General features: G+C 51.9%; 1 protein-coding gene across 1 annotated transcript in view; it reads right to left on the minus strand.

Annotated features, from left to right (window-relative positions):
* Positions 1-1,142: 1,142 nt before the first annotated feature.
* The window catches only part of LHPP (phospholysine phosphohistidine inorganic pyrophosphate phosphatase), an 88,877-nt gene continuing 74,318 nt past the window's right edge, over positions 1,143-15,701 (minus strand). The window contains exon 7 of the mRNA XM_086467048.1: positions 1,143-1,233. Within this exon, the coding sequence (XP_086323174.1) occupies positions 1,143-1,233 (91 nt within the window). The remainder of the gene's footprint in view (positions 1,234-15,701) is intronic.

Genomic DNA, 15,701 nt, shown 5'->3' on the forward strand with positions numbered 1-15,701 from the left:
TGGCAGGACCAAGCAGGCCGGGCTGTGCCGCTCCCCACCGGAGCAGCCACCGGTGGGTTCGCTGGAGCTGTGCGGGACTCGACGCCGACAGCGCCCGGCTGGGAGTTTAACGGGAAGGGGTAGGAAACCCCCGTGTGTGTCCCCAGCCGTGTCTGCCTGCAAGTTCCCCCCGCCCCCGCCAAGAGAAGGAAAAATCCCAGCGGTCCCACAGCCCTCACCAGTTTATTCCAGCCAGGGAAAAGCGTTTCAGGTCCCCTGGGGCATCCCTGCCAGCACTGGTGTGACTCAACACGACGCCAAACGGGCCGGATCCGCAGGATGAGGTTTATTCCCGACAGGAGGGTGTGGTTATCCCGTAACGGGTCGCAGCCTCCCGGGATTCCCCAGCCCTAACCCAGGGCGGTGCCGGACAGGGGCTCATCGTGGCACAAGCACCGTTACGGGCTTCCCAAGGGCGCAGGGGCTGTCCCCTCCCCAGGGTTTTCGTGCCACCCATAGCGAGAGGCACACACGGGTCCCCAGAGAGCGGGGCTGCCCTGGTGCACCCCAGGGCTTGGTGGCCTCCATCACCTCTCAAGGACATCCCCCATCCCATCATGGGCACCCCAAAAGGCAGGGAAAGGGCGAGTTAAACAGCGCAGGGTGTCCATGAAGGGGTACCGAGTTCCCTGTTTCCCGCCTGGGCACCTCTGGGATGGGTCCTTGGTGTGAGTGAAGATTGAAAGGGGTTACAGCCGCCCCCCCACCCCCCCCCCCCCCAGCATCAGGCAGAGGCCCCTCACCACCCTCAGGGCTCCCCTCGGGCACACAAGGCTCAGCCCCGGCCGGGGAAGAGCCCGGCATTTTTGGGAGAGACAGCTTCATCTGCCCTGGCGGGGGCACGGCACCGAGGGGATGACATTCACGACATCATGCGGGTTTGGTGACCCCTCGGATGAGGTCACTCCATCGTTTTAGTGCCGTTACGTGAAATATTTAGGAATGCAGGTGTTCCCCCCCCCCACCCCCACCCCGGGCGAGGCTGGGTTTGGGCCCACCAAGGTCGGATGGAGGTGGGAGAGGACGAAGCAGCCTCACGGAGGGGCTGCACGTGGTGCCTCGTCCCCCCCCGTCCCTGCGGATGGCCCGCGGCGCCGTCGGCGTTACAGCTGCTGGAGGATCATGTCCACCGCTTCGGCGAGGTCGTTGACGTAGGCATCGGGCTTCACGTGGGGGTGGTTCTCATCGCAAGGCCTGCAAGGGAGACGGGAGGGCACGGCTGAGCAAGGACGGCTCCCAACCAGGTTCCACCTCCCCTGGCATCCGGCTGCTGCCGCGGCTGCGCTCCCAGAGCCACGGCGCCGAGGTGGCCCCAGATGGAGCACCCTCAGGTGAGCGTTCCCCTCTCGGATTAAGGGGGTTTGATTTCCTGGAGCTCTTGCAGGCCGGTTGGAGGCCAGGAGGAGATGGCATGGCAAGGTTGTCTCTAGAGGCCACCGACTTCCGCAGCAATGCAGGAGGCATCCTCGGCTGCATGGCTTGTGGTGAGGACTTTCTGCTGATGGTGCCCACCTCTCCAAGCAAAAGCACCTTCCCAAAGGATCAGCAAAGCAAGGGAAGGTGGTGAGGACAAACCTTCTGCCCTGGCTCAACGCACGACGTCACAGCAGCTCTCCAAAATGTGGCGGTTTAACCACAAAAGCCTCTCTTCCTATTCCAGGGACATCTGTCCCTAACGTGAGATATGGGGTCCAGGTACGGGGTTCCCTGAAGGTCCGGGACCTGCTCCCACACTGGGTGCTTGGTGCAGGTTCATCTCTCGTTGTACCATCAGGGAACCTGCCCTACAGCCATTCAGCAGCTGCCCATCAGCGTGCCGTCAGCCACTGTGGTTTGTTTGGGTTGTCGGTGCCAAACTGATTAAATCGCCTATTTCATGAAAACAAGAGTTTCACTGGTGGCACCAAGTAAAATTATTGCATCTATCCAAAGAAACCAGCAAAGGTTACCGTGTCTGTTCCCTGAAGCCCCCAATGATTTTCCCCCTGGCTTCTCCCCCATCGCCAGGTCTCCCTTGCACGCTGCGGTGGATCCCACGTCCTTGTGCAGCCAGGCTGGGCCAACCCTCGCAAAGCCTTGTCTGGAAGGCCGTCTGCCTCGCTGACTACCTCACCCCAACCCATGGGCTGCGTTTCACGCGGCACTTCTTCACGCAGGCAACCGCAGCGTCAGGCAGGGAATTGCTGCTGGGAGGACACTCCACTGCAAGCCAAGGATCCTACGGAACCGTGCTATTATTCCCCCATGGTTTTTCTCTAGAAATAGGCAAAGAAAAGACCTAGAGACATGAAAGGTCTGTACGTAGCATCAGTGAAGGGGAAGGCTCCGTCAGGGTTTCATTTTGCAGGACCACCATCTTCTTGGCGGTTTCAGACAAGAAAAGGGTCAGACTCGCCCTCCACCGCGAGTCCCCACGCCAGCGCAGAGCGGCTTGAAGCCATTTTTTGCCAACGATTCAATGAGAGGCCCTGGCCCAACGAGGCGCCGATGCCTAATCCTGTTTTACTGAGTCAGCAGCATTGCTGGTGGGGAGGGGGGCAGCCGCGGGAGGCAGAAATTTGCCGAACCTCGTGGTCCTATTATGGCTCTTGGGCTGAGAAACCCAACAGCTGCTGAAGAGAAAACATACGCATTTTACACGCTTAACGGCTTTCCTCTGGGAAAGAGATGAGAGCCCTCGTGTCCACCTCCCGCCGCTCTGGCTGCCTGTAAAGGGCAAAGCTTTATTTAGCACGGGCCAGTTTCTCAGTGGGGAAGAAGATGCATTTCCCATCGGACGCAGGGGAGGCAGAGAGAATATTGTTATTATTATTTATGATGTGCAGAATTTGGTGAGCACTTGTCTGTACAAGCACCAAGTTATTTTTTTTCACTTCCAGCACCGCAGCTCCCCAGGGCTATTTCCTTTCTGTTCGTTTTTCAGCTGCGCTCTGCATGTCCGAGTACACGTGCTCCTGCAAAGGCACGGCCTCTTTCGGGAGCCCACGCTGCTCGAGATGCTACTTGCTGCAAACTTAACAGATGCAACTCAGAAAAATAAAAGACACTGATGTTCAGCTTGCCCTGTGTCACCTGCAAAGCCACGTTTGGCACAAGGACGATGGCTCCATGAAATGGGACTCTGCATTGGTGCTGGCTGTCATGAAAGCATCTTATTGAAAAGGTGGAAGGTTATTCCACGGGTCTTTATTTAATTATCCAAGCTCTATGTTGTTAGAGGGCTAGGGTGCACTAAGAACAGTAGTTATGATGGTTTTTAGGTTTTCCTCAACTCGAGAATAATTTGGATTGCTGAAGGTAAAGCAAATTATAATACACAATGGAGAAAAAGCTTTAAAGCAAGTAAAAATCCGGTATCTATCCACCCCTTAGGTGGCGATTATTGCTCACCCCCCTGCTTTAACCAAGTGGCTTTTATGAATACAGAAATACCTTTGAGGTGGTGTGGTAAAATATTAATTTCTTGGCAGTAATCCTTAATTTGAGTAGAGCTCTAAAAAAAAAGTAATGAATGAACCTTCTTTCCACTTTACACCCTGAAAAATGTTCCTTTCCTAGCTTGTACATCAGGAGAAAATTTTAAGAACCGCTTAAGACGAACACTTCTACAAGAAATTTTCAATTACACAGCACCCTTTGATCTATTAAAAGTATTTTGGATTTGATATCTGCGCTGACTACACAGAAATCCCCCTGTAACTCAGCTGCTAAATGCCACTCATCAAGGAAACGACCTGTATGTGGAAGGGGTGTCTGTACAGATATACACATATATACACACAAAGTAAAGCAAACTAGGAAATTAGTTATTTTTACCCATTTGTCCAAATAACATGCGATCACAGCACACAGCCTGGCCAGCCACCGACTCCTGGCTCCAGCGAGGTTAATGTCAAAACCCACCTTAGCTCCCGGGGAGCTCCGAGTTCACCCCTGCACGTTGCCCAGCCACCCCCTCCCCGGGACCACAGGGGTGGACATGGCCTTCGTTTTTACCTGCTGCACCCCTATTATTCATCCGAGCCCGATGATTCCTCTTCTGCCTTGCAGCCTGACACCGTAGGTACAGCCGGGAACCCTAAAGCACCCTCCTGCTGCAGACAGACGGCCTCGCTCACAGCACAAGGGTTCCAATAGTTTTAATAACACTTTGCTGGCGTTATCCAGAAGAAAACAAGAGGAATCTGCAGCCCTTAGGCAGGAGATGTCTCCCCTTAAAGCAGGAGGGGTGCAGCAGAGCCCAGGGGTGCAGCAGAGCCCAGGGGTACAGCAGAGCCCAGGGGTGCAGCAGAACCCAGGGGTGCAGCAGAGCCCAGGGGTGCAGCAGAACCCAGGGGTACAGCAGAGCCCAGGGGTGCAGCAGAGCCCAGGGGTGCAGCAGAGCCCAGGGGTACAGCAGAACCCAGGGGTGCAGCAGAGCCCAGGGGTACAGCAGAGCCCAGGGGTGCAGCAGAACCCAGAGGTGCAGCAGAGCCCAGGGGTACAGCAGAGCCCAGGGGTGCAGCAGAGCCCAGGGGTGCAGCAGAGCCCAGGGGTGCAGCAGAACCCAGGGGTGCAGCAGAGCCCAGGGGTGCAGCAGAACCCAGGGGTGCAGCAGAGCCCAGGGGTGCAGCAGAGCCCAGGGGTGCAGCAGAGCCCAGGGGTGCAGCAGAACCCAGGGGTGCAGCAGAGCCCAGGGGTGCAGCAGAGCCCAGGGGTGCAGCAGAGCCCAGGGGTACAGCAGAGCCCAGGGGTGCAGCAGAACCCAGGGGTGCAGCAGAGCCCAGGGGTGCAGCAGAGCCCAGGGGTGCAGCAGGTGCCTCCCCTGCCTGGCCCGGCTCCAGCCAGGACCCCGCTTCCCTCCCGTGGTGGGGAGCAGCCCCCCCCTGCCACCGTGGTGTCCCCACACCGGCCATCCCGACGCCTGGGCTGGAAAGTGCACTTCATTTCAGCCCATTTTGGTGTCATACTTCTGAGAGCCGTCCTCTGTCTTAGCTCACCTAGAGGCTCATCGCTGCCAAGGGGGGTGAAACGCAATAAATAAAATGGTCTGAGCTCTGCAGGAAAGCCGAGAACTGGAAGAAAACCCACTTCCCTGCTCGCTTGCCTCCTCCTAAGGCCGTGCCGAGGAGCTTTTCTTCCTCAGTGCCCCCCCCCAAGCGCTGTTTCATGTGGCCTCTTCCTTTGTCTCGCAGAACAACTCGCACAACTGCACACAAAGAGCCAAGTGATGCTTTTTTCTGCGCCCCCCACCCCCCCCCCCCCAGCTCAGAACTGCTCTTTTAAGCCGCTGTCGAAAGGACCCTGCAAGCAACAAGCCCCCAACGCTAACGCCAAGAAGCAACACTCCAAACGTAGCAAAAACAATCCAGGAGCCCGCGCCTGGGTGCCAGAAGGGAGGCAGAAGAGCGAGCTTCGGAGAGGGCCATCAAACCTCCGGGCAAACCCAGGCTGCTGGAGGATGAGCCCTGCTTTTGGGGTCCGAAGGGAGCGGAGACGGTGGCTCTACGCCAGCCTCTCCCCCGGGGGATTCGGGCTGTTCCCCAGGAGAAAACCCCAGTCACTGAGAGCTTCACGATACCCCTCAGCGGAGCACTGTGCTCTGGAGCTCGGCCCTGATGTCCCGGGCATTGCTTGGGTGTGTCAGAGCCTCCCGGGACAGGGCCACCGGGTGCAGGTGGAAACTTCAGCCACGAGCAGATCTTGCTGCCCCAGTTTCAGCTTGGCTTCTCTTTCGGGGAGTCTTTCCATGACCCTTTTCGCACTGCCCAACAGCAGACATCGCAACAGCAGGTCCCAAAGCTGACAGCGGAGGCGACTTTCTAGTGCTTTTCTCTTTCATATTCTAGAAATAAATAAATTTAAAAAAATCTAAAAAATTTCATTTGCTAGGTCAGTTGGAGAATAAACTTGCACTGAGATAACTTTAAGATAAAATCCTTTTTTTTTTTTTTCCATGTGGGACTCTTGTAGCAGAGAAGACCATAAATCAAAACGACAGAAAACTGTATCCTGCAGCTGAATATTGAGCTGTCGGCAGTCTTGGCCAGCGCACAAACTCGCTTGTGAAAAATCAACGACAGCCTTGGGAAACACGCTCTTCAGGAAAGCAGGACTCCTTGGAGTGGCTGAGCCTGGATGTGTACACAAGGAACACTTGTTGGCCATGACGGCCGTGAACTGTGGCGTTTCGTTTCTGCATTGCCTCTTGGTGGCCACCTTGCTGGTACACGAAGTGGTGAGGGAAGGAAGTGGCTCAGCACGGGGACTCTCTGAAATCCGGGGTGGTCCTTCTTGGTGGCTACAGGGACACGGGATCTGTGCCCGCCCTTCTGCGCACAGGGCAATGTTAGGAGAATATGTTCTTTGAAAGAAAAAAGAGCCATCCAAAGCGATCTGTACGTTACAACACATTAAAGACAGAGTATCTTTAGCATGATGCAACACGGACGGAGGTCTTGAGACTCTGTAGTTACCCACGTCCATCAGATCATCCTCAGGAGATGACTAAACATCCTCCTCTCCCAGGGACCATTTATCGCTGTCAGGGCTGCAGAAGCTGAGCAGCTATCTACAGCCCCATGTGCTCTGAGCCAGATCCTCCGCCCATACTAAACGGGTTAGTTCAGATCAATGCTTCAGCCTGAGACATCAAGGAAGCAGCGGGGTGCTGCTGGAAACTGCCTCTGCAATTTTAACTCTTCACACAGTCACTTGGTAAGAGAAGCTCCAGCGCGGTATCGGGGCTACTGCCTAGCAGGAAGCGACGGCTTGCTCCTGGTGAAGTGTAAAACCAAATCCTAGGTCATAAGGGGCAGTGAAAAATCAACTTCTGCAAGAATGAGGAGGTTTACTTACTGTCTGGGTCAGATTTCCACTTGGATAGGTCTGTTCGGACAAAATTCCCTACCTAGACTCAGCTGTCAGCAACGGTCTTGAATGGCCCTTGCCTGCTCTGTCGCTTTCTGTGATGGTTCATCCAGATGCCGTCGAATATCTGTGAGGGATGAAGGGACCTACGCTGCTTTGCACAGTCCTTTGCAGGAACCACTAGGAGTCTTTGAAGCGAACGAGGCCAATACGGGCAGAAGAGAGCACTGCTAGGGACCGCACAAAAGGATGCCTCTAAAATCACAGACTTTTGAGTTAATCCTTTTCTTTCCCGTATCAGTTGGGATTCTGGGTTTAATCTGTGCAGCAGGCGCTGCTGGCAGCTGGCTCCAAACGGCACTGTCACGGGGGACAATTTCTGCAGAGGGAACTGGAGCTGCAGAACGCCTGCGAAGGGAAACACACGGCTGGGTGCCGGGGGTGTCCTGCGGAGCTGGGAGCCGAACACCCCACTGGGAGCAAGGAGGGGGTGTCTGAGCACCAAACCCTCACGTCATGCTGTCCTAGGAAACCTCACGTACCAGTTGGGACGACTTTCTCAGCGTCTCACTTGCACTCATTTCCAACAAAACATATGGAGAACAAAAAGGAAACAGCTGGATTACGGCGTGGACAAAATATGTAGCAGATCAAAGCCTGAGTGGAGGTAGCTGACATGGATAGTCATGGCCACAGGGATGGAAACAGCCCCAGAATCCAGCTCAATCCGAGACCTGCTGAAACCTGACTTCAGAGAACAAGAGCAGATGGGGATTGATCAACACATGATTAGTATCACAGGTTAAAATTAGCTTTGACATAGTTCTTTAAAAATAGGGGTGGGTAGGAAAAGCACCATGCAGGGCCAAAGCAAGGCACCAAAGTTAATTTGGAAAAGACAAACGATCTCACGTTCCAGCGTACAGAGCTGCAGTCATCTGGCCAACCTGGTGCGCGTCCCACGATCGCTGGCCTTGCCAGCAGCACAGCTTGCCCTGAGACAGCAAACCCCATCCCACAAGCTCTCCCTCTGTTTGTCCAAGGGACCTCTCGGTGTCACCACACAGACTTCTCACTAACTCCCCAATTAAACAGCACATACTCCTGCTGCATAAAATTCGATAAAAAAAAGCTTGAAACCATTTCTCCTGACAGTGTACTCTTCAGGGCTGTAGCAGGGCTGTAAAATATGTGAGACCGAGTTTAACAAGATTTTCTTTATGAGGAACGTAAACAGACACTGTAACCTTTGCTGGTTTCTTTGGATAGATGCAATAATTTTACTTGGTGCCACCAGTGAAACTCTTGTTTTCATGAAATAGGCGATTTAATCAGTTTGGCACCGACAACCCAAACAAACCACAGTGGCTGACGGCACGCTGATGGGCAGCTGCTGAATGGCTGTAGGGCAGGTTCCCTGATGGTACAACGAGAGATGAACCTGCACCAAGCACCCAGTGTGGGAGCAGGTCCCGGACCTTCAGGGAACCCCGTACCTGGACCCCATATCTCACGTTAGGGACAGATGTCCCTGGAATAGGAAGAGAGGCTTTTGCGGTTAAACCGCCACATTTTGGAGAGCTGCTGTGACGTCGTGCGTTGAGCCAGGGCAGAAGGTTTGTCCTCACCACCTTCCCTTGCTTTGCTGATCCTTTGGGAAGGTGCTTTTGCTTGGAGAGGTGGGCACCATCAGCAGAAAGTCCTCACCACAAGCCATGCAGCCGAGGATGCCTCCTGCATTGCTGCGGAAGTCGGTGGCCTCTAGAGACAACCTTGCCATGCCATCTCCTCCTGGCCTCCAACCGGCCTGCAAGAGCTCCAGGAAATCAAACCCCTGTCAGAGACTTCCAGCAACCTCCACCGCTCCTCTCTCGCCTCCCAGAACGGTGCACACAGCTAATTGTGTTTAATTGCAACTCATTTAAATTCAAGCATCCACAAACAGGTAGAAATTAACAGCCAAATTGTTTGCTAACACCTGAAGGAAGCCTGTGGGCTTGCCTCTTAATCACTCCCGTTTATGTTAAAAACTGCTGCAGTTTTATCTGTGCAGAATAAACCAGTTTAGGTACAAGGCTTCTCCAGGCAATACACCTCAACATACAGGAAAATACCGAGGGGATAGGGAGTGATCTTTCTGCATAAATTACCTAAGGGAAAAAAAAAGAGGCACTTGGCAAATGCTAGCAAACAGTCTCCAGACCTTTGTTTTTCTGGAATTCAAGGCACTTCCTCGGGTGAACACTTGTACTTTTCAAAGGTACATGTGCTGAACATTTAATTGGGAGTGTTGTGGTAATTTGTTTGGTTCTAATCAGTTGGCTGCACGGTGATGCTCTAACTAATGGGCTCAGATATACAATTCCAGAAATAATTGCTTAGAAGAGGATGCTGAGAGTACTGGTAGGGCTAAAATGGGTGCACGGGGGAGCACACGGCGTCTCTGCTGCAGTTTCTTCTACCAGGTCTTCCACCAGATCTTTTTAAACTGGCGCCTGCCAAGATGTGGTGCAGGACATCACACTGGGGCGCAAGGAGGAGGACAGAAATGGCGAATGGAACTGCAGACATGAAGTGGTTCAGGGAGAGCAAGTTGGGCTTTGTCAAAATAAAGAAGCGAAAGGAGCAGAGGTGACCGGGATAGATCACAAGCTGCAGACTGGCAGTGACAAACATCCGTGGATATTACACGTAAAGCTTGGGAGAGGGTCAACACAAACATTTCCAACACTTCTCTTCACAGGCACGACCTTTACTCGCACCGGTTGTAAAGTATCCCTTGAATAATCCCAATTCCTGCCATTTCTGCAGGACACACCACACCAACGGGCCATTGAACATACAATGCTGAGGAAGCGGGTGGCGCAGGCAGCTGTTTTCCTCCACCCATCCCTATTTATCTTCTCTCTCAGGAAATACAGCACATGTGAACACATCAGATTAAGAGCTCTGGAGACTAAAAGCCTTGAAAGTCTTTGTATGGGCTGTGGACAGGACACAGACAGATTCACCTTGAGTAAGAAACGGGTGTGAAGAAACGCAGGACAGCAATGGGGGGACATGATGAGAAGCGCTGCTGTTGGGACAGAGGGTACTGTCAGCTAAATGCTCTCGTGCGATTACACCACAGCATGAGATTTTTATTAGAGCTGACTTCTCCCCCCCACCTCCAAAACCCCTCACGCAAAAACGCACTGGAAAGTCAAGCTGGTCCGAACAAATATTTGAACAAGCAGAGCACTGCTGTTCAGGCATCTGGGCGGCAAGTTTCCTTGTCAAAACTGCAGAGCTCTCTCATCTTGTAAAGCAAAAGCAGTTCAGCAGGGGCCAGGCCTTCAAAGCGTGCGTACCAGCGTTACGGTGGAGGAGAGGGAGCAGTGCCCATGCCTGTTCTGGTTTTGGACTGGTTCCCAGCTTGCTTGTCCCTGAACACACGTGGCCTGGGGACAGCTGGTGTTGCAGGGAGGGCTGGAACCTGGTGGCCATCAGGATGGTGGGACACTCAGCTAGCCCCTTCTGCCACACAGGGCTCTGGGCCCTTCTCTGCCCGTGCTGAAGGCATCGTGTGGGCTCTGAGTTGGGACCTGCTGCGGTCCCATCCGACCCTGAAGCCAAAGGTGAAGCCATCATGGCTTAAAAGCCAGTCTTGCTCCATGCTTGGGATGACGGACACTTGATCAGAGTCCTCAGAGGACGTTCGGGTGGAAGGGAGTTACTGCCTTTGTGACTGCCCGCCTCAGCCTCGTGGAAACCATTTTAATTCATCTCATGCAGTGAGGGCGTGTAGCGGTAATATTTGTGCAACATCCTCTGTTAGGCCAACCGATACAGCTAGAGGAAACTATAGATAAACTTCTGAGAACACAAAATGCTTCTGCCTCCACAGACGTGCAAGTTCAGCCCTCGGTCACCTGGGTTTCCTCCATCACGCTGGCCCAGACCCATTTCACCCAGTGTTGTCTGTCCAAAAGCAAGACGCTGTGCCCAGGCTGGTCACCTGAACCTCTTCAGGAGCCTCCTCCTCATGACAGACAGGTCCCTCCGAGGGGAAAGGGAAGAGTATTCATCCCATGTTCATCCCATCTTCTTAGATAACAAGTCTGGACAGGAAATATCCTCTGGAAGAGAGGATTTTTTTTTTTTTTTCCCTGCTGACTCTATTTGAGACAGCTGACGAGCTCATACCCCAGAACAAGTTCTTCGATAGCCAGGGTTAGGTGTAAAGAATCTGGTCTAACTTTTGGATAAAGTTTAGATAAAGTTAACTGAGATAAATGCTACCTCTTGCGTTACTGCAGTCTGTGAGCACATGGCAGAAATGAACCGCATACGCCAGGCGTGTTTCTGTAAGTGTGTGCAACGGCCCCCAGGTTGGATGGGGGTGGACCGGGCGATCAGAAGCTCTGCCCTGCACATATGGATGCACCTAGTGCTGCAATGCAAGCGCAGCACAGATGTTTCCAATAAATGCAAGTCTCCCTCTCCCCCTCCAAAGTGAAGCGCACATTCGCTGTTTGCTGAGAAAATCTGAGAACTGCCCCCGCTTTGCCAAACTATCCAGTCTAACAGGGTGTTTGCAAGCACCGGGAGACTCGGCTCTGCCTGCTTGGATTAATTATTGATGACCTGCACGGCTTTGCCAAACGACCTTACTCAATTCAGTAGAAAATAATTTTAAACGCCCCTGAGAAAGAATTTGGACACAAGTATTTTCTTTGTGCATATCTACGAACAGATGTGCATCTTAAATGCAACTGATGCATTAGCTATTAATGGGACTTAATAGCACATGAGAGCAGGAAAGATTAACTTCAAGGGCTGAATTTGAAGCTCAGTGGTGCTCAGGCATCTTACTCTGTTAGGCACTGTTAAAGACCTTAACCTAAGAGAGTACTTCATTGCTTTCCTTTAATATGTTGCTTAAAAAAATCCATATGAAACATGTAAAATGAACATTGGCTTCTGCATTTGCAAAGCATCGCACAGAGATTTAAGTCACAGACCTCTGGTAGATCCAGATACTGGCAAAAAAAAAGGAGCTTTGCAGATTATAGAAGAAAGAAGTCTTAATTTGATTTCAAATGCTGTTTGGGGAAGTTTAATTTAAAAAGTATTAGGCCAAATTTGCACTGATAATGTCACCCTCTAAACAAGACACTCAGAGATACAGCATTAAAAGGCCGTTTCTCACCAAGCAAGAATTTGAGCTACCCTAAGGAGAATAATATTTGTTTTCAGATGGTGCTCGCTAAATCAGCCTCAATTTCAAACGAGAATGAAACTAGGAGGTATCTGTGCCCCTCCCAGGAAACCCAAGCAGACAGACACGCATGCAGCCAGCTCTCCTTCCGAGGGGCAGGAAGAGCCGATTCACTCGTGACGGCAGCCAGTACCTCCCTGCTCCAAAACCCTTCTCATGTGAGAAGCCAAAAAAGCACCTACACTGGAAAATGAAGGCACGCCCTACAGCTTTGGCTGCAAAGCTGCTCAGCCCGGACGAGGCAACGACAGGGTCATGCAGCAACCCCAGCACAGCAGGACCTCTCCACGGGGGCTCTGTCTGACTTCTCCTCCTCCCAGCCCAGATAGGAGTATCACATCCAACCTCACTACGCTCAGGGATCTCAGGAACTCACGTGTTTCTAAACATGCTCATGCTATTAACCGATACAACGAAAGGGAATATGTATTTGGGCTAACCAGCAAGAGTTCAGCCTAAGCTTTGAGTCAGCGCATTATTCATGCCTTCCGAAAGGGCTCAGAGCCACCTGAGCAGGCAGAGCTCCCCAAATAACTTGGGTGTGCTCCTCAGAAACTCCTGCCCCTTCTAAAGCAGAAACTTTGCTACACTTGTTCCAAATTACGGCTCCTTTGCTTAAGCTACTCTGTAAATGAGAACGGCTTCATCTTCTCTTTGGAAGTTTGATGCTGTGAATGTCTGCCTACCTTCGCTTCCATGACCACAGTGCCAAGGAGGTGAGACTTCATTTGCCTCGGAAATATCTTTACCAACATCTGCACACCTACAGATGTGCCCATATAGCACCGTTTGCATTGAAGGCAACGAGCTCTTGGACAAGGGAGTACCCTTTTCTATCTGCATGGTGCCTACAGCAACGCAGCCTTCACTCGGTGATGCTGAACTTCTACTACAATATCATTTTCTTCTTTTCAATAACACATTTCCATGGATTATTCTGAACTCTTTCCAGCCTCTGCCAGTGGTTGTTACAAAAGCAGGGATGGCATGAGCAAGGAAAACGGCTCCGTGCACATCCCCCAGACAGCAGCTCCTTCTGGTCCTCTGGCACACGAATCCCCAAAAGTGGCCACCCAGAGTGACAGAGCTGATCAGCAGCTTTGCTTTTTTGCTTTGTTTCAGCGATGAGAAAACCAGGCCCACCTGGCAGCTGAGCAGGTAGTGAAGTGAGCCTTGTGCCGTGTGCCTGCAGCCTCTGGGCTACTGAACGGGGCTGCTGGGGGGCGAGCTCCTACATCCAACAGAAAACACCACCATCCTGTCTAGCCCAGCACTAGGAAGCCCACGTTGGATCCCTTTTCTTTTTTTTAACTGGCAACGGAGATCTCAGGCTAGGCTGCCTCCCCCCCGAGAAATGCAGGATGTCCTCTGTTGCTGATGTGCACAAAGATGGGAAGCTGCTCAAAGACTGACGACACGCTGCATTGAGGGACCGTGCTTCACCCAAGTAGCTCAAGCTCTTTGGGAAGTGTAGGAGGAAACGTGCAGCGCCGCTGCCCTGGGAGGCAGCAGGGATGGCCGCGGCGTCTTCCTTCTCCTCCTGGCCCTCTTCCACTTGCTCCTCGCAGCAGGCAGGACACGGGAGGGAGCTCCGGGCTGAGGAAAGCTAGCTAGCACATTTTTCAAGGTGTCAAACCACATCTACATTCGTGCTTAAGAATGGATTACGGGAAATACGCTAAGCTAACGTTGTTAGTGTAAGGATTAAATCCCCAGCGCTCCTGGCGCTCAGCCCTCTGCCTGGACCAGGAGAGCAGGCCAAGGTTTATACCCACTTCCTTCCAGCTCTGAGTTACAGCTGCTGAGATGATGGTTGCCGGTGTGTTTGACTTACTGTGTGCTACAGCACACGTGTAGTGCTGACTCAGCACGAAGCCCTGGCCCCACTGAAGTCTTCCAAGAGTTTTGTCAATACCTACTCCCAGTCAAGTCAAAAGGGATTTTGCTCTCTGTTGTCAAATAAATAATCCCAAATTTGAAACAACTGACTGATGGGTACTCGGGTTTGAGCAGTAAAGCGTTCAGGATGCTTGGTTTCACCTCGGGGTGCTGCAGCCCCTAAGCTCTGCACGGGTAAGCTCTGCATCCTGTGCTGAACTCACACAGCCTCCAGCACCGTCTTTTCCACCGGTCCCTGGCCGCCACGTTCATAAATATAATGTCTAACAAATCCTGCGGCCACCGCCAAATAGCTTCTTTAAATTAGGTTGTGCGGGACTGACTAGATCCTTCTAAACATGGCAGTTTATTGCTGGCTGTTATTCACACCTGCAAACCACAGCCTGAAACCACAAAATGACCAGGACTCCAACGTTACTAGTTCTGTACCACACCTAGCACCCTCAGAACAATGGCACCAGGCACCACCGCTGCCACCACTTTGTTTTCAGACCCTGTCACGTTCATCCTTGTAAGACTACGATGGTTTCTTAGTCAGTTCTTCAGGAGCTCCGAGACCGAGAAGCCACTGATCAGGCTGTGCAAGGTGCCCAGAAGAGGTGTGAATGAAAGGGGGGCCCAGGGGGAACGACACCTCCACCTCCAGTGCAACGCACGACGCAAGATTTTTCCATTGCAGGTATCTGACCTCTCCCAAGGGAAAACTGAAAGAGTCTGCAAGTCATGGGAGGGCACAGCACTGCGTTTCTAATGATGGCCTCAAAGCACCAGTAAGGCTATTGCAGCAGCTTGGTTTCCACTGCTGTACTACCTGCTTAGGGATGGTACTTAGCATTTCTTAGGATAGGACTGAACTTGGTACAGTTCTTAAATATGAAATCAATAAAAAAGACTTACAGTTTTAAAATAGAGGAGTAGAAAACCCAAACAAACAAGAACAGCAGCATGGAGACCGCTTTACCTTCTCGGTATCTGCAGTGTTTGCTTTTAGCTGAGCATTTCTGTTGAGACTAGTTTCCTCCCTTTGCATCAGCTTCAAGTGAAGAGTAATCCCTCAGAGAATGAAAGGCCCATAACACTGTTCTAGATGTGGACCAACTGCTTCTGTAACTCAACCTGGCTTGAACTGAAGTTTATTTACATAGCATGCTTGATACCTTTGAGAAAATCCACTACTCAAAATACTCCGAAGGATCACTTTGTGCTGGAGGTGGAGCAGTCAAGACGACTGTATTCTCTGCACATATTGCTAAATTCTTGCAAGGCATCTTAGGGTGGAGATATTTGTCTATGAAGTTACAAACAATCCAACAAACCCAACCTCTTTCAAATTGCACTCAGGGCGGCACAGAGCAACCTGTGCAGGGCTAATCAATCCTTTCTGCTGCTCCTTCCCAGTCTACAATGAAGCAGTAGCTTGAAACGCAGGCTTGGTGTGTGCATGCTACGTGGGCATATAAAGATAATACAGAAATTTTGGAAACAAACCACTCAAGCCCTTGTGTGGAAGGGACTTTACTAGATCATAAAGAGAGAGGCTTTACCTTCGTCAAGTAAAACATTAAAGGAAATGTTCTAACTTACGGCACTATACAGTAAAACTCAGCAATGTAAGGGGTTTAATTGCCTGTTGCTTTCCCACCATAAATTACTA

The sequence above is a fragment of the Leptosomus discolor genome, chromosome 6 (genome assembly GCF_034619465.1).
Source record: "Leptosomus discolor isolate bLepDis1 chromosome 6, bLepDis1.hap2, whole genome shotgun sequence".
In the NCBI taxonomy this organism is placed as follows: domain Eukaryota; kingdom Metazoa; phylum Chordata; class Aves; order Leptosomiformes; family Leptosomidae; genus Leptosomus; species Leptosomus discolor.